This window comes from Bombina bombina, chromosome 10 (genome assembly GCF_027579735.1).
Source record: "Bombina bombina isolate aBomBom1 chromosome 10, aBomBom1.pri, whole genome shotgun sequence".
Classification (NCBI taxonomy): domain Eukaryota; kingdom Metazoa; phylum Chordata; class Amphibia; order Anura; family Bombinatoridae; genus Bombina; species Bombina bombina.
Window position 1 is genome coordinate 165,585,467 of NC_069508.1, and position 25,341 is coordinate 165,610,807.

Consider the following 25,341-nt stretch of genomic DNA (forward strand, 5'->3'; position numbering starts at 1 on the left):
GTTGTGATTTGTACGGCTTCCTTCACCTGCCTCTGCAGGCTCTTTAGATGCCTGTCAGTCTCCTTCAGACTAGCTCCTATGTGTGGGATTTATGTAATTTTGCAGCACTAATACAGAGGTCCAGCACTATATATATATATATATATATATATATATATATATATATATATATATATATATATATATATATATATATATATATATACACAGTCGTATGCAACAGTTTGGGCACCCCTGACAATTTCCATGATTTTCATTTATAAATAATTGGGTGTTTGGATCAGCAATTTCATTTGGATCTTTCAAATAACTGAAGGACAAAGTAATATTTCAGTAGTGAAATGAGGTTTATTGGATTAACAGATAATCTGCAATATGCATCAAAACGAAATTAGACGGGTGCATAAATTTGGGCACCCCATCAGAAATATTGCATCAATATTTAGTAGAGCTTCCTTTAGCAGAAATAACAACCTCTAGACGCTTCCTATAGGCTGTAATGAGTGACTGGATTCTGGAGGAAGGTATTTTGGACCATTCCTCCTTGCAAAACATCTCCAGTTTAGTTAGGTTTTATGGTTGCCAAACATGGACAGTCCGCTTCAAATCACCCCACAGATTTTTTTAATGATATTCAGGTCTTGGGACTGGGATGGCCATTCCAGCACATTGTACTTGTTCCTCTGCATAAATGCCAGAGTAGATTTTGAACAATGTTTTGGGTCGTTGTCTTGTTGAAATATCCAGCCCCCGCGTAACTTCAACTTTGTGACTGATTCCTAAACATTATTCTCAAGTATCTGCTGATATTGAGTGGAATCCACGCGACCCTCAACTTTAACAAGATAAACCGTTCCGGCACTGGCCACACAGCCCCACAGCATGATGGAACATTTTTTTTCAAGGAAATTTGGATCAATTCTGTTCACAATCTTTGGATTGTGAACAGAATTGATCCAAATTTCCTTGAAAAAACGTAACCTGCCCCCTACCAGCTGAGCTGGAATGAGGGCCGCACCTTCATGTGGACTTAGAAGCAGGCTTTGCCTTTCTAGCTGGCTTGGATTTATTCCAGACTGGAGATGGTCTCCAAACTGAAACTGCTCCTGAGGATGAAGGATCAGGCTTTTGTTCTTTGTTGAAACGAAAGGAACGAAAACGATTATTAGCCCTGTTTTTACCTTTAGATTTGTTTCAGAAGGGTACAGAATTTGTTTCAAGTTGAGACCTCCTGCAAAGAGATTTTTTCTTTCCCGTGTCCCAGTAAATCCAGTAAAAGCTCAAGCATTTCTGAAATGTGTTTCAGATCTAGAGTTGACTGGAGTAATTATGCCAGTTCCAGTTCCGGAACAGGGGATGGGGTTTTATTCAAATCTCTTCATTGTACCAAAGAAGGAGAATTCTTTCAGACCAGTTCTGGATCTAAAAATATTGAATCGTTATGTAAGGATACCAACGTTCAAGATGGTAACTGTAAGGACTATCTTACCTTTTGTTCAGCAAGGGAATTATATGTCCACAATAGATTTACAGGATGCATATCTGCATATTCCGATTCATCCAGATCATTATCAGTTCCTGAGATTCTCGTTTCTGGACAAGCATTACCAGTTTGTGGCTCTGCCGTTTGGCCTAGCTACAGCTCCAAGAATTTTTACAAAGGTTCTCGGTGCCCTTCTGTCTGTAATCAGAGAACAGGGTATTGTGGTATTTCCTTATTTGGACGATATCTTGGTACTTGCTCAGTCTTTACATTTAGCAGAATCTCATACGAATCGACTTGTGTTGTTTCTTCAAGATCATGGTTGGAGGATCAATTTACCAAAAAGTTCTTTGATTCCTCAGACAAGGGTAACCTTTCTGGGTTTCCAGATGGATTCAGTGTCCATGACTCTGTCTTTAACAGACAAGAGACGTCTAAAGTTGATTACAGCTTGTCGAAACCTTCAGTCACAATCATTCCCTTCGGTAGCCTTATGCATGGAAATTCTAGGTCTTATGACTGCTGCATCGGACGCGATCCCCTTTGCTCGTTTTCACATGCGACCTCTTCAGCTCTGTATGCTGAAGCAATGGTGCAAGGATTACACGAAGATATCTCAATTAATATCTTTAAAACCGATTGTTCGACACTCTCTAACATGGTGGACAGATCACCATCGTTTAATTCAGGGGGCTTCTTTTGTGCTTCCGACCTGGACTGTAATTTCAACAGATGCAAGTCTCACAGGTTGGGGAGCTGTGTGGGGATCTCTGACGGCACAAGGAGTTTGGGAATCTCAGGAGGTGAGATTACCGATCAATATTTTGGAACTCCGTGCAATTTTCAGAGCTCTTCAGTTTTGGCCTCTTCTGAAGAGAGAATCGTTCATTTGTTTTCAGACAGACAATGTCACAACTGTGGCATACATCAATCATCAAGGAGGGACTCACAGTCCTCTGGCTATGAAAGAAGTATCTCGAATTTTGGTTTGGGCGGAATCCAGCTCCTGTCTAATCTCTGCGGTTCATATCCCAGGTATAGACAATTGGGAAGCGGATTATCTCAGTCGCCAAACGTTGCATCCGGGCGAATGGTCTCTTCACCCAGATGTATTTCTTCAGATTGTTCAAATGTGGGAACTTCCAGAAATAGATCTGATGGCGTCCCATCTAAACAAGAAACTTCCCAGGTATCTGTCCAGATCCCGGGATCCTCAGGCGGAGGCAGTGGATGCATTATCACTTCCTTGGAAGTATCATCCTGCCTATATCTTTCCGCCTCTAGTTCTTCTTCCAAGAGTAATCTCCAAGATTCTGAAGGAATGCTCGTTTGTTCTGCTGGTAGCTCCGGCATGGCCTCACAGGTTTTGGTATGCGGATCTTGTCCGGATGGCCTCTTGCCAACCGTGGACTCTTCCGTTAAGACCAGACCTTCTGTCACAAGGTCCTTTTTTCCATCAGGATCTGAAATCCTTAAATTTAAAGGTATGGAGATTGAACGCTTGATTCTTGGTCAAAGAGGTTTCTCTGACTCTGTGATTAATACTATGTTACAGGCTCGTAAATCTGTATCTCGAGAGATATATTATAGAGTCTGGAAGACTTATATTTCTTGGTGTCTTTCTCATCATTTTTCCTGGCATTCTTTTAGAATACCGAGAATTTTACAGTTCCTTCAGGATGGTTTAGATAAGGGTTTGTCCGCAAGTTCTTTGAAAGGACAAATCTCTGCTCTTTCTGTTCTTTTTCACAGAAAGATTGCTATTCTTCCTGATATTCATTGTTTTGTACAAGCTTTGGTTCGTATAAAACCTGTCATTAAGTCAATTTCTCCTCCTTGGAGTTTGAATTTGGTTCTGGGAGCTCTTCAAGCTCATCCGTTTGAACCTATGCATTTATTGGACATTAAATTACTTTCTTGGAAAGTTTTGTTCCTTTTGGCCATCTCTTCTGCCAGAAGAGTTTCTGAATTATCTGCTCTTTCTTGTGAGTCTCCTTTTCTGATTTTTCATCAGGATAAGGCGGTGTTGCGAACTTCTTTTGAATTTTTACCTAAAGTTGTGAATTCCAACAACATTAGTAGAGAAATTGTGGTTCCTTCATTATGTCCTAATCCTAAGAATTCTAAGGAGAAATCGTTGCATTATTTGGATGTTGTTAGAGCTTTGAAATATTATGTTGAAGCTACGAAATCTTTTCGTAAGACTTCTAGTCTATTTGTTATCTTTTCCGGTTCTAGAAAAGGCCAGAAAGCTTCTGCCATTTCTTTGGCATCTTGGTTGAAATCTTTAATTCATCTTGCCTATGTTGAGTCGGGTAAAACTCCGCCTCAGAGAATTACAGCTCATTCTACTAGGTCAGTTTCTACTTCCTGGGCGTTTAGGAATGAAGCTTCGGTTGACCAGATCTGCAAAGCAGCAACTTGGTCCTCTTTGCATACTTTTACTAAATTCTACCATTTTGATGTATTTTCTTCTTCTGAAGCAGTTTTTGGTAGAAAAGTACTTCAGGCAGCGGTTTCAGTTTGAATCTTCTGCTTATGTTTTTCGTTAAACTTTATTTTGGGTGTGGATTATTTTCAGCAGGAATTGGCTGTCTTTATTTTATCCCTCCCTCTCTAGTGACTCTTGTGTGGAAAGATCCACTTCTTGGGTAGTCATTATCCCATACGTCACTAGCTCATGGACTCTTGCTAATTACATGAAAGAAAACATAATTTATGTAAGAACTTACCTGATAAATTCATTTCTTTCATATTAGCAAGAGTCCATGAGGCCCGCCCTTTTTTTGTGGTGGTTATGATTTTGTATAAAGCACAATTATTCCAATTCCTTATTTTATATGCTTTCGCACTTTTTTATCACCCCACTTCTTGGCTATTCGTTAAACTGAATTGTGGGTGTGGTGAGGGGTGTATTTATAGGCATTTTGAGGTTTGGGAAACTTTGCCCCTCCTGGTAGGAATGTATATCCCATACGTCACTAGCTCATGGACTCTTGCTAATATGAAAGAAATGAATTTATCAGGTAAGTTCTTACATAAATTATGTTTTTCTGTTAATCCAATAAACCTCATTTCACTACTGAAACATTACTGTGTCCTTCAGTTATTTGATAGATCAAAATGAAATTGCTGATCCAAACACCCAATTATTTATAAATAAAAATCATGGAAATTGTCAGGGGTTCCTAAACTTTTGCATACGACTGTGTGTATATATATATATATATATATATATATATATATATATATATATATATATATATATATATATATATATATATATATATGTGTGTGTATATATGTGTATATATATATATATGTGTGTGTGTGTGTGTATATATGTATATATATATATATATATATATATATATATATATATGTGTGTGTGTGTATATATATATATGTATGTATATATATATATGTATATATATATATATATATATATATAATACTCCACAGAACCCAGCACTCACTCAGCGTCATAGCTCCCAGGGTGCCCACCAAAATTCCCAATACAATCCTCCTCAAGAAGCAGGCACTTACTGGCATTTCATTAATTTAATGCATCAGAGTAAAATACAGTGAACGTTTTTGAGCTTCCGCCCGTCCTCAGACATAAAAAGTACAGTTGTACTTACCACCCCTATATGTGCTACCAACTGCTCACCAGGGGATCTAGTTGGTAGCACATATAGGGGTGGTAAGTACAACTGTTTTTTTATGTCTGAGGTCGGGCTTGTCAGGAAAAAAAATCTACTACTCATTTGAAGTTCAGACTAAGTGCTATTGCATTGTCTTGTTATCTTGCATTTGTTGATTATGCAAATCTACTGTGTTGACTGGTCCTTTAACAGTCAAATATGCAGTAGTGCATTGATTCACTGGCTCTTAGAGATTGTTTCAAGCCCGTCCCCTAGCCTTTCACAGTTTGCAAAGCTGTTTTTTTCTGAATGTACGTTTGTATGAGCAGTGTACGTTTTTTTATTACTACTTCTATGTTAGACTATGTCTGCAGCTAATTTGCAATGCAATTATTGCTCTATATTATAAAACTTGAAATATTGCTTTATTCTCCAGTTGCACATTGCAATTGAACTGGTTCTTTAGTGTAACTGCCAATTTTAAAATATAATTTTATTTAAAAATGGACCTGAAGAAAAAAATTCTCTAAAAAAAATCTCATCGCAGAAAGTGAAAAAAAGTTCTGCCTCTGGGCATACACCCTCAGTTCTGTCCTACTAAAAAATGTGACTCCCATAGAAATAGCAGTTCAGCATAAAAATCTAACCTTCCGTTAACATAGTAAGTATCTCTCCAAAGCTAGGTTACGGTTCATTTGTTCTATCCACAGTTGTAAAGTGGGGGTTTTATCAGTTTTCCATAACCTGGGTATTATCTGTTTCGCACTGCTGATGGCTAGACGGAAGATTGCAGTATAGTGTTTGAAAGGAAGCTTGGGAGTGACATGGAATAAATAAATGATAGGGTCTAAGGGGATTTCACTATTTAAGAGATTGCACATAACTTCATTAATATCCCGCCAAAATTGACCTATTCAAGGGCATGTCCACCACATATGAAATGGTGTGCCTTCCCCTATTTTATTAGGTTTATAATGCTGTTTAGCAAATGTTTTTGTTCATTTAACTTAGTTTAATTATATATTCTGTGTTGTGTGATTATTTTATTAGGTTTATAATGCTGTTTAGCATTTAAAGTCTTCATTTCAAAGCTTTAAAAATAATGTATTAGGTGTTACTTATGACAATTTTGAGAGGGGCCCGGAACCTAACTCCCTCACTTCCCATTGACTTACATTATAAACTGGGTTTCAATTTACAATGGTTTTGATTTACAACCATTCCTTCTGGAACCTGACCCCGGCGTAAACTGAGGGTTTCCTGTTTGTGTGTATATATATATATATATATATATATATATATATATATATAAAATAAAGGATTTCCCAAAGGAAAGGTAGCAAAAAAACGGAGACAACAAACTTTGTATGCTTGTATTTATTCATTAGAGTTGCCAAGTATCAGGTAGATAGACAAAATGACATCTGATGCGTTTCGCGCATGCGCACATGCGCTTCATCAGAGGCTGAAGACTCAAAGTACAAAGGGGCCTATATACGGACCAGTATCCAATCACCTATTCAAGAAAACTATACATAGAATTCTAAAGCTTAATGACTAAAGTCAGGTGACCAATAAGAGAGGCTGTTGGTACGTGCATAGGTCTGTGAATCATATATTCATATATAAATAAATACAGAATTATGAGAAAAATTTATGAAGAGTATATATAGACATGTATATATGTAAATGCAAAACATAAAACAATAAAACTAAATACAGGTGGCCCTCGTTTTACAACGGTTCAATTTACACCGTTTCAGAATAACAACCTTTTTTTCCAGTCATGTGACTGCTATTGAAAAGCATTGAGAAGCAGTGCATTTATTAAAATAGCCAGTAGATGGAGCTTTCTGCTTGTGTTGCAGCAAAGCCAAGCAAGCTGAAATTAATCAGTTTAACTAGACCTGAGCTATCGAGCAGATTTCAAAGGAACAAGATCTTTCTGTCTATAAATCAGTCCAGATTGGAATGCATAGAAAGAACTGTTTGCAGAAAAATGCAAGTGAAGTCTGTGTTGTGTGAATATTTTATTAGGTTTATAATGCTGTTTAGCAAATGTTTTTGTTCATTTAACTTAGTTTAATTATATATTCTGTGTTGTGTGATTATTCTATTAGGTTTATAATGCTGTTTAGCATTTAAAGTCTTCATTTCAAAGCTTTAAAAATAATGTATTAGGTGTTACTTATAACAATTTTGAGAGGGGCCTGGAACCTATCTCCCTTACCTCCCATTGACTTACATTATAAACTGGGTTTCAATTTACAACGGTTTCGATTTACAACCATTCCTTCTGGAACCTAACCCCGGCGTAAACTGAGGGCTACCTGTACTAAAATAGCTAACTCAGAAACACATGACAAAAATGAAAATAAATAATAAAATATAATATAAAGGTATATACATATATATTTAGCATAAATAGATGAGAAATAGAAGATCTATATAAAGTCTCAAGCATTTGTAAAATAATCAGTTCAAGCAAATGCCAATAAGAGTCTGGCTTTGGCGATACAATGGTAAAAATATATACTGTATATAATAATTGTCTAAAGATGTCACAGGGAAGGAGAAATATTTATCCACTGGTCCATTAAATCTATTCAGTGGGCACCTTCTTCAAAGGACTATCTCTATCTTTATATTGTGGTGTCCCCGGTGTTTCAATATGTATCCCAGGAAAACCAAAAGTTGTTAAAAACTATAACTATATCACTAAGCTGACATACTGTATATAGATCCACAGACGCTCATAAAGATCATGACATCATAAATAAAATATGTGATGATATGAATTAAATACTAAAGGAGGAATTAACTATATGTTATGGAACAAAACTAATATAAGAATGTGGACATATTATTGTTATTCAATGAATAGATCTACGTCCATTCTTTTGTTCATGCCTTCTGGGGCCCTAGTATGTAATTTTACTATCCAAAACGATTCCTTCGGAGGCTCCTTTCTCTATCACCCCCCCTTGGATGTTTTCTTATAATATCTATCCCTATAAATGAGAAATATCTAGAACCTTGGCCGTGTAATCTAAAGTGTTTCGCAACTGGAGTTTTTGGTTCTTCCTCATCTAGGGATCGTAAATGTTCGTGGATTCTGTCCTTAAAGAATTTAGAAAGTGCATGCAATTTTAAACAACTTTCTAATTTACTTCTATTATCTAACTTGCTTCATTCTTTTGATATCATTTGCTTAAAAGCATATCTAGATATGCTCACAGCTGCTGATTGGTGGCTGCACATAGATGCTTTGTGTGATTGGCTCACCCATGTGCATTGCTATTTCTTCAACAAAGGATATCTAAATAATGAAACAAATTTGATCATTTAAAGGGACACTCAATCAAAATTAAACTTTCATTATTCAGATAGAGCATGCCATTTTAAACAACTTTCCAATTTACTTCCATTAACTAAATGTGCACAGTCTTTAGATATTCAAACTTTTTCTGTCACCAGCTCCTACTGAGCATGTGCAAGAATAAGTGTGTATGCATTTGTGAATGGCTGCTGGCTGTCACATGGTACGTGTATGCATTTGTGATTGGCTGATGGCTGTCACATGGTACAGGGGGAGTGGAAAAATACATAACTTTTAACATTGTCAGAAAAAAAAATCTACTACTCATTTGAAGTTCAGACTAAGTGCTATTGCATTGTATTGTTATCTTGCATTTGTTGATTATGCAAATCTACTGTGTTGACTGGTCCTTTAAGTAAATGGGAGTGTTATTTAAAATTGTATTCTCTATCTGAATCATGAAAGAAAAATGTTGGGTTTAGTGTCCCTTTAAGTGGGCGTGTTGTGATACCAACATATTGTTGGAAACAAAAAAGGCAATTAACCAAATATATGACATATTGGGATGTACAATCTATTCTATCTCTAATGTGAAAGACTTGTTTCGTAATGTTGAAGAAAAGGTATCAGTTACTGTAATTCAGGTTCAACCTTTGCAAGGGACATGGCCACATTTGAAACAGCCTATTTTTGAATTTAACCAGTTAGTATTAGGTGAGGGCTTTCCTGCAAAGTTCTTTCTAGTAATGTCTCCTAGGGTAGGTGCCTTCCTAGCTATACATTTTACTCCTTTTAGTAGTATCTCTGTTAAAATATCATCACCCTTCAAAATCGTTAGATTTTTCTTAACGATTTTGCAGATTTGTTGGTATTGTCTGCTAAATTGGTTGATAAATAAAATGTTATTATTTGGGGTATCAGTATGTCCCCTATTATGTGTTGTCTGATTATTCCTTTTTGCAGTAAATAAATCCTGTCTATCTAACTTTGCAACTTGCAATTCTATTTTTTTGAGGGACGTTCTATGATACCCCCTTTATACCAGTCTAGAAGTCAGTTCTTGGGCTTGCTCATTATATTTTGTTATTTCACTACAGTTTCTTCATAATCGTAAGTATTGTGCTTTCGTTATACCTTTCTTAAGATGGGAAATGTGGCACGAATCAGCTCGCAATATGGTGTTACGTGCCAAAGGTTTACGATAGGTTGATGTAATTACTACTTTATCTACTTTGGCTTCAATTAGCAAGTCCAGAAAATCTATACTTGTAACATTGGACTGAGCTGTGAAAGTTAGGTTATATTCATTATCATTCATAAAATGAATGAAACATTCCACTGTATGCCTTTCATCCATATCCCAAATGATGATTATATCATCAATAAAGCGGCCGTATAAAATAACATTATGCTTAAAGGGGAAGCTATCTGAAAAGATGCAATTCAATTCAAGCCATCCCATATAGATGTTGGCATAGGCGGGGGCAAATTTGGCCCCCTTTGCCGTTCCCACATCTTTGCAGATAGTACTCCCCTTGATGCATAAAGAAATTATGTTGTAACAAAAATTCTGTAACTTGGACTATAAATGAGATAAAATCATCTCCATAATTAGAATGTCTATGTAGCATATAATCAACTGCTCGAAGTCCTAATGTGTGAGGAATGTTTAAGTATAGAGCACTTACATCTATAGTAACCCAAGTATAAGTGTCTTTCCAGGTGATATCTTTTAGTTGTGTTATTAGGTGGGCACTATCCCTAATATAACCCGGTAATGCCAACATAATAGGTTGTAGTATGTGGTCGAGCCAGCCTCCCAATTTCTCACAGAGTGACCCATTGCTGGCCACTGTGGGCTGGCCTGGGTTTTTTTTCCAGCCCCTTGTGTATTTTAGGCACTATGCGGAAATATGGGGTGCTCGGCTCCTCCACATAAAGATAGTCGGCCAATTCTTTGTCTATAAAGTTATGTTCAACTGCAAAAGCTAACAAATGAGAAAGCTTGTTCTTAAAGGAGTTTATAGGGTTGAATGTTAGTTTTGTATATAATTGAATATCGCTCAATTGTGAATAAATTTCAGTGATGTAATCATTTTTGTTTAACAGAACAACCGCTCCTCCCTTGTCGGCCTGAGTAATGACTATATTGTCATTATTTTGTAATTTAGCAAGAGCCTTCCTTTGTTGTTTAGTAATATTGTCATTCGGTATATTTGGAAAATTATCAACTGTCCTATATAAATCAGTAAGTTCTTTTTCTACTATTCTCTGATATAAAACTAACAAGTGATGTCTAGAGTGTACAGGATAAAAGTATGAAGTGTTTTTAAAGAAAAAAGAAGGGCATCTGTCAATTAGTGAATCAGTATGTTTTATAGTTTCTCGTTCCAAAGTGATAATGTTAGTGAGGTGCGTTAGGTCAGTGTATTTCAATTTTACTGACTCTTGGTGCGTTGAAATTTGCTCCCCTTCAATCAATTCTGTGTCCGACTTGTGTAAAAAATGTTTTTTCAAAACTATTTTACAAACAAATTTATTAATATCAATTAAAGTGTTAACTAAATCAAAATTATGTGCAGGTGCATATGACAAACCGTTATTAAGAAGTTTAAGTTCTATGTTAGACAATTCATATTCAGAGAGATTGATAACTACTATTTCTTTACAGTTTTTCTGACCCTGCTGGGGTATCAAAACGTGGTTTCAGTTTTTTTAGGAGTACTAGTATGAGTAGGCTGTTTTACTAGTGTCTGCAATTCTTTCCTGCTAGTGCTAGGGTCTAGGCTGACTTTTTTAGACTCAGAGGTATTTGATGTATGTTCTCCCTCTGTATGTTGTTCACTAGTGTCCTGATAGTCGGTATCGATACTAGAAAATGTGACATGTCTATTACTATTGTTCTTAGCCTTATTGCCCTTTTTATTTTTAGACTTATTTTTCTTATTGGGTGGCCAATTTTGTCTATTTGGTTTATGTTTCTGCCAGGAGTATACTATATCAAGTTCATAATCCTTGACATCCCTTTGATATTTCTGTACCTTCCGATTAGACAGAGTTGTGTCTAAATTATCTATGGTTTCATTAAGTTGTTTAGTATAATCTAAATGCTTCTGGGTTGATTCAAAAGGCTGTAAAGTGACAATAATTCTATTAATGTCAATGAGGATCAGTTCCCTTTCCTCTTTTTTATGACTTAGTAACTGTTTTATCAATACTATAGAACAATTAGTAACATAAATATATATGAAAAAAATAGAGAGCGCCACTGATACTATATACAATAATTGTGTATAAATGTGAATAATTTGTGTAAATTTGTGTATGAGCAGCTGTTATAAAGGATAAACAAAAAAGTAAATAACAATTGGTAACAGCGCTGCAAATAACAGTGCGAAACAACCTTATAGTGTAGATACTAATGTTTTTTTTTAAATATATAAAACACAGCATGCAAAATATGCAAACATAGATGCAACCGCTATACAGAGTGAATGATCACAGTTTTAGTAGCAATTTAAACACTAAAGATACAATTCACTTGTAAAACATTCTCAATACATCAATGCCTGCTGGCAGTATAGTGATATCTGCTATCAATACAGTACAAAGGAACTGTTCATAATGTTATAATGTTGCACAATAATAAAAACTAGTACTTACAAAATAAAAATATCTCAATAAAAATGAGTAAAAGTTAACAGCAAGTCGTAACCTACTGGTCCGGCCAGACAACTCAAACAATATACTCACTACGCGTGACCCAGAAACTTGTAGTGAGTATATTGTTTGAGTTGTCTGGCCAGACCAGTAGGTTGCGAATTGCTGTTAACTTTTACTTATTTTTATTGAGATGTTTATACATATACACCACAAAGCAAAGTACCTTATGTGTGCTGTCTGTTTATCTCACTCTGCTTCCTCTTCTCTCTCTTTCTCTCACCTGCAGGAGACATTAAACAGATTCTAGAGAATGAGCTTCAGGTTCCTGCGTCTAAAATGTTGTTAAAAGGTTGGAAATCTGGAGATGTGGAGGATACAGTGAGTATGAACTTTGTGCAAATCACTTGTTTGTAAACTGCTCATCAGAACCATATAACGTTTGCTAGTAGTCTCCTTGCAGCCTCAGGCTAGATATAATGAAGGTGAGAGGCCAGGTGTTCCAGGGGTTTCCAGCAACATAAGACATTTGCTAGTAGTCTCTTTTCAGTCTCTGGCTAGATATAATGAAGGGGAGAGGTCAGATGTTCCAAGGGCGTCCAGCAACATAAGACGTTCGCTAGTAGTCCCCTTGCAGCCTCAGGAAAGATATAATGAAGGTAAGAGGTCAGGTGTTCCAGGGGTGTCCAGCAACATAAGACATTTGCTAGTAGTCCCCTTGCAGCCACAGGATAGATATAATGAAGGTAAGAGGTCAGGTGTTCCATGGCCGTTCAGCAACATAAGACATTCGCTAGAAGTCTCCTTGCAGCCTCAGGCTAGATATAATGAAGGTAAGAGGTCAGGTGTTCCAGCGGTATCCAGCAACACAAGACATTCTCTTGTAGTCTCCTTGCAGCCTCAGGCTAGATATAATGAAGGGGAGAGGTCAGGTGTTCCAGGGGCGTCCAGCAACATAAGACGTTCGCTAGTAGTCTCCTTGCAGCCTCAGGATAGTTATAATGAAGGTAAGAGGTCAGGTGTTCCAGCGTTGTCCAGCAACATAAGACATTCTCTTGTAGTCTCCTTGCAGCCTGAGGCTAGATATAATGAAGGGGAGAGGTCAGGTGTTCCAGGGGCGTCCAGCAACATAAGACGTTCGCTAGTAGTCTCCTTGCAGCCTCAGGATAGATATAATGAATTTAACAGGTCAGGTGTTCCAGGAGCGTCCAGCAACATAAGATGTTTGCTAGTAGTCTCTTTGCAGCCTCTGGATAAATATAATGAAGGTGAGAGGTCAGGTGTTCCAGGGGCGTCCAGCAACATAAGACGTTCGCCAATAGTCTTCTTGCAGCCTCAGGCTAGATATAATGTAGGTAAGAGGTCAGGTGTTTCAGGGGCGTCCAGCAAAATAAGGCGTTCGCTAGTAGTCTCCTTGCAACCTCAGGATAGATATAATAATGGTGAGCAGTCAGGTGTTCCAGGGGCATCAAGCAACATAAGACGTTCACTAGTAGTCTCCTTGCAGCCTCAGGATAGAGAAAATGAAGGTGAGAGGTCAGGTGTTCCAGGGGCGTCCAGCAACATAAGACGTTTGCTAGTAGTCTCCTTGCAGCCTCAGGCTATATATAATGTAGGGGAGAGGTCAGGTGTTCCAGCGGCGTCCAGTAACATAAGTAATTAACGGGAACATCAAACACATGTTGCTTGTGTGTAAAAGCTGTGATTGTTGCACATTTCCTAGAGGCCAAAAATCAAATTTCTGTAACCTGCAAAACAAACAGCTGGTTTAGCCTATTTGCAACATTTTGAATTCCTGGGCTACAGAATTTTACAGTTTGGCCTCTAGGGAGCATAAGGCAAAGCACAATAGCAAAACAAAACAAGGACCTCTGTTGTCAGGTACAGAAAAGCTGAACTGGCTAAATACTGAACATTAATTATTAGCAGTTTCTGTGGTTTTATGCAGAGGAGACAAACAAGAAGGTGGTTTTACATTGTCATGTTTTAAACATTGCTAATACTTCTTTTTCATTAAAACTATAGCAGTAACCATAACAAGAAATGCATGAGTATCACTTTCTTTGTATTGTGACCGTGCACATGAACAACAGATTGCTAACAGATCAGTAGACCCCCCCGCCCCCCCATCTGACACCACCAAGACATGTGAATCTCTCTCTGTATATGATCTTCCCTCCAGCCTCACTTTATATAATGCGATTGATTATAATATTTTAGCATACAAGGCCCACTGCAATATAAATCACATTGTTATAGCACATAATGGGACAAGTGCCAATGCATTTCATTTAGCAGTAGAAGAATATGCTTGTTTTAAGTTATTGCAGTTGTTGGTGTGCACAATAGAAAATATTCCTCTGTCAGTGATGACTTTTAATAGATGCATTTCTACAACTTCAAATATATAACCAAAAAATTATGATGCACTTCTCCACATTTAAAATACAAGATACATAAAGGCTTATTTATATTAGTTACAAACGTTTAAATCTTGCATTGTTTTGTTGTGTTTGAGAGATTACCCTCAGAATGCAGCTACCAATTTAGAGTTAACCGCTCCTGCAATGGGAGGGATTTTAAAGAAATGTGTCTGTTTTCTCACTCAGAATCCAGAGGCAGAAAGTAGGACATTTTTGCCATAGAATAACCTATTTCGGATTAGCCATAATCTAAGGGACATAGCATGATTTTGGAAAAGGGTTAAATTGCAAACAAAATAAGTAAAATAAACAAAATCGGATTTGGGTTTTGCAAAGGATAAAGCTTAAAGGGACAGTCTAAATCCAATACTTATTTTTTATTACTTATTGTTACAGTGGGTATTGAAAAGAATCACCCCCCCCTTGAAAATAATCACGTTTTGTTGCTTTGCAGCCTGAAATAAAGACAGACGCAGTTTTTGTTTATCAAGTGAAATATATAATTTCATTTCAGGCAAACATAAAGACGATTCAAAAACAGAATGACTGAATTGGAAAAAGGATCACCCCCTCCTAAAATTACTTGTAAACTCAATCAGGTGTAATCACCTTCTCAACGGCACACACAAAGCCATTTGACCTTTAATTGTGATCAGCTGTGGGCATATTGATTAACTCAGCATGAAAAGAGCTTTCCTGGAGCATCTTAGTCACTGGTAGTGCAACTGAAGCAAACAATCATCTATGGGTGGCAAGGCACAGTCAAAATATTTCTGGTATAATGTTGTGGACAGGCACAAGTCAGGAGATGGATACAAGAAAATTTCAAAGGCTTTATCAAAGCCTAGAAGCACAGTGAAGTCTATTATTAATAAGTGGAAGGTATTTGGTACAACACAGACCAACTCTGGATCAGGACGTTGCTCCAAACTGGATGAAAGAGCTAGGAGAAAACTGGTCAGAGAGACTACCAAGAGGCCCACTGCAACTCTGAAGCAGTTGTAGAAATGTATGACAGAGTGGCCATTGTGTGCATGTAACAACAATATCACAAATTCTTCACAAATGTGGCTTGTTTGGGAGGCTTGCAAGAAAAAGCCACTCCTTAAGAAAGGCCACATGCAGTCACAACTGAGCTATGCCATAACACACCTACGAGTTTCTGAGGCCACATGGAACAAGATGTTATGGTCAGATAAAACTAAAATTGAATTATTTGGCCTCAACACCAAACGATATGTGTGGAGGAAATCCAATACAGCTCACCATCCAAATAACAATACCTACAGTAAAGCATGGAGGTGGTAACATCCTGTTATGGGGGTGTTTCTCTGCAGCATGCACTGGAGGACTTGTCAGGATAGAAGGAATAATGGATGGGGCAAAATACCGTAAAATTCTTGAGGAAAATCTGCTGCCCTCTGCCATGAAGTTGTCAATGGGAAGAAGGTTTACGTTCCAACATGACAATGACCCAAAGCACACAGCAAAAATGACCACACAGTGGTTGAAGGAGAAAAAGGTGAATGCTCTTGCATGGCCCAGACTAAAAACCCATTTAATATCTGTGGCATGACTTGAAGATTGCATTCCACAAACTGTCACCATCAAATGTAATGGAACTGGAGAAGTTCTGCAAAGAAGAGTGGGCAAATATTGCACAGTCTAGATATGCAAAGTTAGTAGAGACATATCCCAACAAACTAAAGGCTGTAATTAAAGCAAAAGGTGGTTCAACAAAATACTGACACAAGGGGGTGATGCTTTTTCCAACTCAGTGATTCTGTTTTTGAATTGTCTTTATCTTTGCCTGACATGTTGGTGTTATATCTTTCACTTAGATGTTATAAGTTGCACTGAGTTAATACAACCGGATAAACAAAAACTGTGTCTGTCTTTATTTCAGGCTACAAAGCAACAACATGTGATTATTTTCAAGGGGGGTAATACTTTTCAATACCCACTGTACATACCACACAAGCATCTTGCAACGTTATCAAAATTATGTATTAGGTCTAGACTACCCTTTAATCTTATGTGAATATAACATTAAAGTATCTTAGCAAAAATAACCAAAACACTTAATACATAAAACAAATACAGTTATAATAGCTTAACATTACTCTTGTATCATGCAAAATTAGTTTTATCCTTTGCAAAGTTCACTCCTTATTTTGTTTTTGCTTTGGGAGGAAGCCAGTTTTTTTTTTGGAAGGGTGAGATCTGTTTGCCAGGTCCATACGGTTATATGTATTAGTGTGCTTTGGGAAGTCAAGTAAATCTTTGCTGTATTTGCATTACCAGGGTCAATTTGTCTACAGCAAAACAATGTTCCGATGTAGACAAATTGAAATCGTGCACCCGATTGCAAGATTTCTGTTATGGGCTCTGGTCAGGGGGGTGTCCCTATGACTCTAGGCACGCCCTCCAGACCACCATCAGATCCAGGAAGCGCCTTTGGCTTCAGGACAGCCAAACGGCTAGGATGTTTTATTCTGTCCTAACGGCGCTAAAGCCCCACGCGGTTAGGACGGAATAACACGCCATAACGGATTTAAAAGGTTAAATTACTGCTGTGTTTTTATTTTTTTCCCCTGAAAATTAAGAGATTCATTCACAGTTTCTGAACACATGCATGCAAAACAAAGTGCCAGTACCCAGGGAGGGAGGGAAATCCTGGTTCTGTGTGTGTTGCTGGCAGTAAATTGCTGGTTTTGTATGTTACTTCCAACCAAGAGTTAATTAAATTACTTTGTATATTACTTTGACCACCTAATAATTAAATAACTGATATAGTTTATATTTTTGTTTATTCTGGCTCCTAATATTTTTTTTTTTAATTATTATTATTTTTTTTTTTTTCTGGCTTAACAATTTTTTTTATGATCTACGAGCACCAAACAGTTCTACGTAAATATGTGCATAGTTTATATGCCTGGCTTTGAATACTAACCAAGGCATTAGTTTTACCTACTCCAGCTTTTTGTCAGCACCTGGAATTTGCTATATAAGTCAGGTTCCCATGCCACGATGTTTGTGTGTACTGGAGAAGCTATGCTACCTAACTCCCAGAAGAGGTGAAAAGGATATTACACCATAAATACAGGCTAGACATAATGCTGAATTAAATGCAAAGATTAGGCTGACAATAATATGTAGTTATTTTTTTATTATATTAGTTGTTTAAATATTGAAAAAATAAGTGTAAAGGTTCAGTTTCTATAAAATATAGGGTGTCTCTATGTTAAAACCTAGTTTTCCCCCTATCTATCTCTTCTGGTATAGCCTGATGATCAAAAATTTGCCGCCATGGAGAGAAATCACGCTACATTTTTTTAATTTTTTTTTTTTAGATTTTATGGTGTAATATAGGAGTCTCCTTCACATCCAGAACCTGCATAGTGAGATAAACATCTCTTAAAGAGACATAATACCTATATGCTAAATCACTTAGGAAAATATCACCTGAACATCTCTATGTAAAAAGGAAGATATTTTCCATCACAATTTCCTCAGCTCACAAGAGTAAGTGTTCTGTAAACAGTTATACTTCAGCTGCTGTACAGCTGCAGGTAAAAAAAGGAAGAAATGAACAGCAGCCAATCGACATCAGTCTAAAAAGACAAGAATAGACAGAAGCGCCACATGGCCCAATATTGTCTGGTCCAGAAGATAAATCTGTGTGAATATACAATATCAACTCACATTCAGGAAAGCACTTCAGATAGTGCTATAGCAGCAGTCTGGGATTTCTATTAGTCACCCAGGAGACCAAATTCCGGTGTAGATGAGATGTCTAGATGAACAACATAAAAGGACAAATGGTGCCTATATGGCCTAGTATTGTCTTGACAAATATGAGTCAGTAAGTATTTGAATAAGGTACTCACATTTGTTGTAGCATCTCCCTTGATGCTATAGAGGCAAGATGGGATCAATATGGTCACCCACCAGACTTAATCAAAGGCTTGCCGGAAACCAGGAAATCCAGGAGCCTCCAGTGAGACAGAGGGAGGCCCAGTGCTATCAGGCTCCTCTCAGCAAAAAGTAATGTAGCAACAAGGATAATAGAAAAAATGGAAAAAATAGCAAGTGTCCCAATATAAAAACAGGAGTTTTATTAAAAATATAAAAACAGAGCTACGCGTTTCTCAGCTCAAGGCTGTTTCATCAGGCTTAGTAAAAACATTTCTGAACACTTGCTATATATACACATGGAACATCAATTAATGTTAATTGGCATCACATGATGCTAGGAGGAGCTTGGGAGGTCCAAATAAAGATAATAGTACATTTCCTACTTGACAGTTGTCATTACAAATACCTCTTTTAATACATTTCCTACTAAATAATTGTCATTTCAAATACCTTTCATATATGAAATATTTAAACCATTGACCAGTGTGGCTATTTCTGTATAAACAACATTACTTGATATCCTATCTGGTTAATAATAAAATACAATAAAGATACAAGTTCAAAGTGTTAGATCCTAAGATGCTCCCACTATTATAAATCAAAACATGTAGTCCTATATTAATATTTGATGCATCAAATTAAATGCCATTGTCATTGTTGGTAGAAAAATAGTATACACCTCAATTCATACAATCTCATGATATAATACACAGTTGCATGTAATACAGGGATCATGAAAGTGGATATCTATTCAGCTTAAAACAAACCTTAAAAACAAACCTTAAAAAATCTTGTGCTGAGCTGTCAAATCGCTTAGTAAATGTGTTGACATGTTGAAGTTATTTGTCAAAAGAAAGTGATTTGCAAGAGGTTTGTTTGGCGTGTGGGTGTATTGACTGCGCATGTCTGGAATGTCTTTTCAATCGAATCCGGTATTAATAAGCCTAATGCTTTAACAGACAATTGGTAAGTGATAAACAAATTATGCCATACGTATTTAAAAGATTTGCTATCATATTAGGGCATTAATATTGAGTGGCGACTGTATTGTATTATAATTATAATTGTTTCCTAAACACTCTGAGCCGATAATAGTCCGCCCCTTATGACGTGAGCCAATTGGCTCTAACGTTCTGAATCAGAGGACTGTTCTGTGATTTGCTCACAAAGTGATGGGCGTATATATGGGCTGGTCCGATAAGTCTGGTCTGCCCACTTAGGTACCGAGATAATAATGCTTAAACTGTAAAGTTAGATAATTCCCTAAAGGTTTAAAATATTATATCGCTTCCCTTAATATCAGTTGTAATCCTCGGTGTCAGTACTAAATGTCCCTAACCACTCGAGATTTGTCAGAGCTCAGTCACCCAGTGACTTTAGGTAACTATAGCTATCTTAGTGTCAGATAGCTAGTGTCTAATGGTTTAAACGATCCATACAGGAGGGGGCTATGCTAACTGTGCATAAACATGTATAACCAATGTATACACATGTACATACACCCTCAAACAAATGATGTAAACATTATAAACACACCCACGCACAGTCCGTGTGCGCAAATACATGATACATATATACACAAGTAGTGGTGTGGTAATAAAGGACAGTGTTATGAATAGGTTTCATCCCATTCCTAAGTATTTGGTAATTTAAAAATTAATAGTACTAACAAAATGGAGTTAAGTGTTGTAACATACAATTAACATAAATGTTATAAGAACATGATATTTGTTTAAATTATCCTTGTGTAATATAATAAAATAAGGAATTATATGGTGATAATAAGATATGTGAAAGTACAATATTATGTATGAATGTAGGGCTGCAACTAACGATTATTTTCATAATCGATTAATCGGCCGATTATTTTTTCGATTAATCGACTAATCGGATAAAAAGAGAATCATTAATAGTTTTCTGTGTTTTAAATTAAATCCACATAATGAGTGTTACAAATATAAACTTCAGACTAAAACTTTACATTAACACAACTGTTTCTTCAATTTTTAAGCAGCAGAGCACAGTTTTATAATTAAACAAAACCACAAACTGTTTGAAAAGAGGTAGAACTAGAAAGAGTTAAACTATCACTGTTAATAACATTCTGTTATTCACTCTTTGTGAAACTTTGCATTGAAATGCAAACATCTCAACATGTCCACATGCTTCTGGCTAAGGCTGGTTCTCTGTTTGCAGCTATATTTCCTGCAGCAGAGACGAGGCACTCAGATGACGTTGAGGTTCTTGAGATGCATAAATAGGGTTTTGCCAATTTCACCAAAGTGGGATATTTATCTTTGTTAGCTCTTCACCAATGCTAAGTATTTTCTACCTTGGCAAGGGGCCTTTCAATAAAGTAACCCTTGACTTCATTCTAACATAAAAATATCTTGAATATCTATATGCAATGGTAAATAACCAGCTATAATGTTATGGGGAAATATCTAGTCCGCTCTAAAAAGAACGAATATATACTTATAAAGGTTGAATCTGGTACATATTATAACAATTTATTAAAAATATAAAAAAACAATAAAAAACAAAATCAGGAGTGCTAAGGACTGTATATCAATAACAGGACAAAGCCTTACACATTTATTTATACAGTACATATAATCAGCAATAGCAAGCGATCTGCTAATAATTGTGCAAACAGATAATAGTGCACATCAATTTAAATAACTCCCATCAATCTAGGGGCTAGGTGTAAACAACAAGCTTGGCACTATATCATACAAAGCATAGTTCCAAATCACCTGATTTAATATAAACAATCCAAATGATGACTCCTATTATATCTGGGTTGTACATAAGCCAGGGGTAGTTGTAAACTTATGCTGTCCTGAAAAAGTGAAAAGTAGACGTCTGTAAACATCCTTTAGGCTAAGGACATAAACATAAAACACAATACCATGTGCAGGAATTCATTGGAGTGAAGCAGCTGGTGTTGTGCACAGACCAACTAATTGCAAACCAACTAATCGATTAATCGATTATGAGATTCGTTGACAACTATTTTCATAATCGATTATTATCGATTATGACGATTAGTTGTTGCAGCTCTATATGAATGTGAAATAATTTAATCAAGTGCTCTTAATACTAATGTTATAAAACATAATATTTGTTTGGATCAACTTTAAATAGTGTGATAACAAACAAATGATAATGTTAAATAGTGTAAAAGTGAATGCATATTTTAATATGACACAAATGCATCAGTGTAGCAAATTTAATTTGCCACACACACACATATATATATGTGTATGTAGCAAACCAAATATTGAGTGTTAAAAGACGCAATTGATATCAATGTTGTTAAGGCATAATATTTATTGAGTCAACTTTATATAATGTGATAAGATAAAATAAGTGGTAATATTATGTTTATGTAAGAGTGAATACTTCCAGTGACTATTTTGTTCAGGATAATGTGACCTAGATTGTGTATTGGCATTCATATGCGATGAATTATTGTTAGATTTCTCATTTGGATGTCTGTACATATTAGTCCTAGTATTACCTTCATTAGACTGTGTATGTATCCTCCTATTGGAGGTACGATTAAAAGTGTATACCTCCCCCTTGGTGTAATCACCATCATCCCTAATTAATTTTTTATTTTTCTTTCTGATAATCTCTTTTTGATATTCTTCAGCGTTGTCATACGCTGCTTTCCTTTCTTTTTCAAAATCATTATGTCCAATAAATTTCTCTAAGTCCTTCTGAATCTGATCGATCTCTATACCTACAGCAGTATATAACTTTTGTCTATGTTTAATCAAAATGTCTAAGAAAGTTTGACCACAGACGTTGAGGGCATCTTCCCATTCTTTTTGGACTTCCAAATCATCTTTAAATGAGCAATTTTTCAGTACTCTTAAGCCTCTAGGAATCTGGTTTTTATTTTTATATTTTTTGAGGGTCTCAGAATCCCACAAATGTCTGTGTTCAACTTTCAACAGATTCTCCAATTTATTAAATAAATTGATCATTGATAGAGTAGGTTCATTGAGTTCATTAGTATGTTAAGAGGTCAATGAACCACCATTGTTTATCCTCCTATTAGATCTTTCTATCGTGGATAACATGATTGTAATACTAGATAGGTCGGCAACCCCTAATAGCCAAAAACCAGATCCACTGCTAGCAGTGTATCTAGAGAAATGCAAAAAAACAAACGTAGGGGGCGCCCTATCAGGGATGGAACAGAGAGCTAACGGGTGATAGTAATAAACCAGTTGGTATACAAACCTCAGAGATTTACCAGTATAGGTTAGCCACTCATATCTCTTGCTATATATATATATATATATGTATATGGCTATATGTGTATATATGTTTATGTGTATGTATGTGGATGTGTGTGTTGTCAGTGGTTTAGTTATATATTTATCACCCGAGTATCATCACAAATAGACACTCATTGGTATCATATCCACACTTATACGTTGATAGATAGTAATATATCACATAGATTATCAAAATAATCTATTTAGACACACAAAATCACATATATCAATATGATATACCTGATATATTATATAACAATTTTTTCAATTTGTATCGTTAGATAGAAGTACACTAACTGAAATTTGTATTGATCACTAAGAAAAATTCTCCTCAGACACCATTACGTAAAAGATATTGTAGACATCAGATTATATCATCAACCCCTAGTGTGATGTGGACCATATGATATTGTCACCACATCATCATCACGATGTGTTATATTCATCATGACACATATCTATCACATTTACTAACAAGTATTCACTCTTATATAAACATAATATTACCACTTATTTTATCTTATCACATTATATAAAGTTGACTCAATAAATATTATGCCTTAACAACATTGATATCAATTGCGTCTTTTAACACTCAATATTTGGTTTGCTACATACACATATATATATATGTGTGTGTGTGGCAAATTAAATTTGCTACACTGATGCATTTGTGTCATATTAAAATATGCATTCACTTTTACACTATTTAACATTATCATTTGTTTGTTATCACACTATTTAAAGTTGATCCAAACAAATATTATGTTTTATAACATTAGTATTAAGAGCACTTGATTAAATTATTTCACATTCATACATAATATTGTACTTTCACATATCTTATTATCACCATATAATTCCTTATTTTATTATATTACACAAGGATAATTTAAACAAATATCATGTTCTTATAACATTTATGTTAATTGTATGTTACAACACTTAACTCCATTTTGTTAGTACTATTAATTTTAAAATTACCAAATACTTAGGAATGGGATGAAACCTATTCATAACACTGTCCTTTATTACCACACCACTACTTGTGTATATATGTATCATGTATTTGTGCACACGGACTGTGCGTGGGTGTGTTTATAATGTTTACATCATTTGTTTGAGGGTGTATGTACATATGTATACATTGGTTATACATGTTTATGCACAGTTAGCATAGCCCCCTCCTGTATGGATCGTTTAAACCATTAGACACTAGCTATCTGACACTAAGATAGCTATAGTTACCTAAAGTCACTGGGTGACTGAGCGCTGACAAATCTCGAGTGGTTAGGGACATTTAGTACTGACACCGAGGATTACAACTGATATTAAGGGAAGCGATATAATATTTTAAACCTTTAGGGAATTATCTAACTTTACAGTTTAAGCATTATTTTCTCCAACATTGGTGTGTCCGGTCCACGGCGTCATCCTTACTTGTGGGATATTCTCTTCCCCAACAGGAAATGGCAAAGAGTCCCAGCAAAGCTGGCCATATAGTCCCTCCTAGGCTCCGCCCACCCCAGTCATTCTCTTTGCCGTTGCACAGGCAACATCTCCACGGAGATGGTTAAGAGTTTTTTGGTGTTTAAATGTAGTTTTTATTCTTCTATCAAGTGTTTGTTATTTTAAAATAGTGCTGGTATGTACTATTTACTCTGAAACAGAAAAGGATGAAGATTTCTGTTTGTGAGAGGAAGATGATTTTAGCAGACAGTAACTAAAATCAATTGCTGTTTCTTCTGTTATGTGTGATCAGTCCACGGGTCATCATTACTTCTGGGATATAACTCCTCCCCAACAGGAAATGCAAGAGGATTCACCCAGCAGAGCTGATATAGCTCCTCCCCTCTACGTCAGTCCCAGTCATTCTCTTGCACCCAACAACTAGATAGGATGTGTGAGAGGACTATGGTGATTATACTTAGTTTTTATGACTTCAATCAAAAGTTTGTTATTTTACAATAGCACCGGAGCGTGTTATTACTTCTCTGGCAGAGTTTGAAGAAGAATCTACCAGAGTTTTTTACTATGATTTTAACCGGAGTAGTTAAGATCATATTGCTGTTCTCGGCCATCTGAGGGAGGTAAAAGCTTCAGATCAGGGGACAGCGGGCAGATGAATCTGCATTGAGGTATGTAGCAGTTTTTATTTTCTGAATGGAATTGATGAAAAAATCCTGCCATACCGTTATAATGACATGTATGTATACACTTCAGTATTCTGGGGATGGTATTTCACCGGAACTACTCTGTTAAAGGTCACTAATCCTTTTAATAAGTATTTGTCATGTTAAACGTTTTTGCTGGAATGTAGAATCGTTTACATTGCTGAGGTACTGAGTGAATAAATATTTGGGCATTATTTTCCACTTGGCAGTTGTTTGCTTTAATTGTGACAGTTTCGTTTCTCTTCACTGCTGTGTGTGAGAGGGAGGGGCCGTTTTTGGCGCTCTTTGCTACGCATCAAAAATTTCCAGTCAGCTACTCTTATATTTCCTGCATGATCCGGTTCATCTCTGACAGATCTAAGGGGTCTTCAAACTTCTTTGAAGGGAGGTATATTCTCTCAGCAGAGCTGTGAGAATTTTATATTGAC

General features: G+C 36.2%; 1 protein-coding gene across 1 annotated transcript in view; it reads left to right on the forward strand.

Moving 5' to 3' along the window:
- Positions 1–25,341, forward strand: part of FAF1 (Fas associated factor 1) — a 700,642-nt gene that overhangs the window by 67,340 nt on the left and 607,961 nt on the right. Inside the window, exon 5 of the mRNA XM_053693495.1 lies at positions 12,396–12,487. Within this exon, the coding sequence (XP_053549470.1) occupies positions 12,396–12,487 (92 nt within the window). The remainder of the gene's footprint in view (positions 1–12,395; positions 12,488–25,341) is intronic.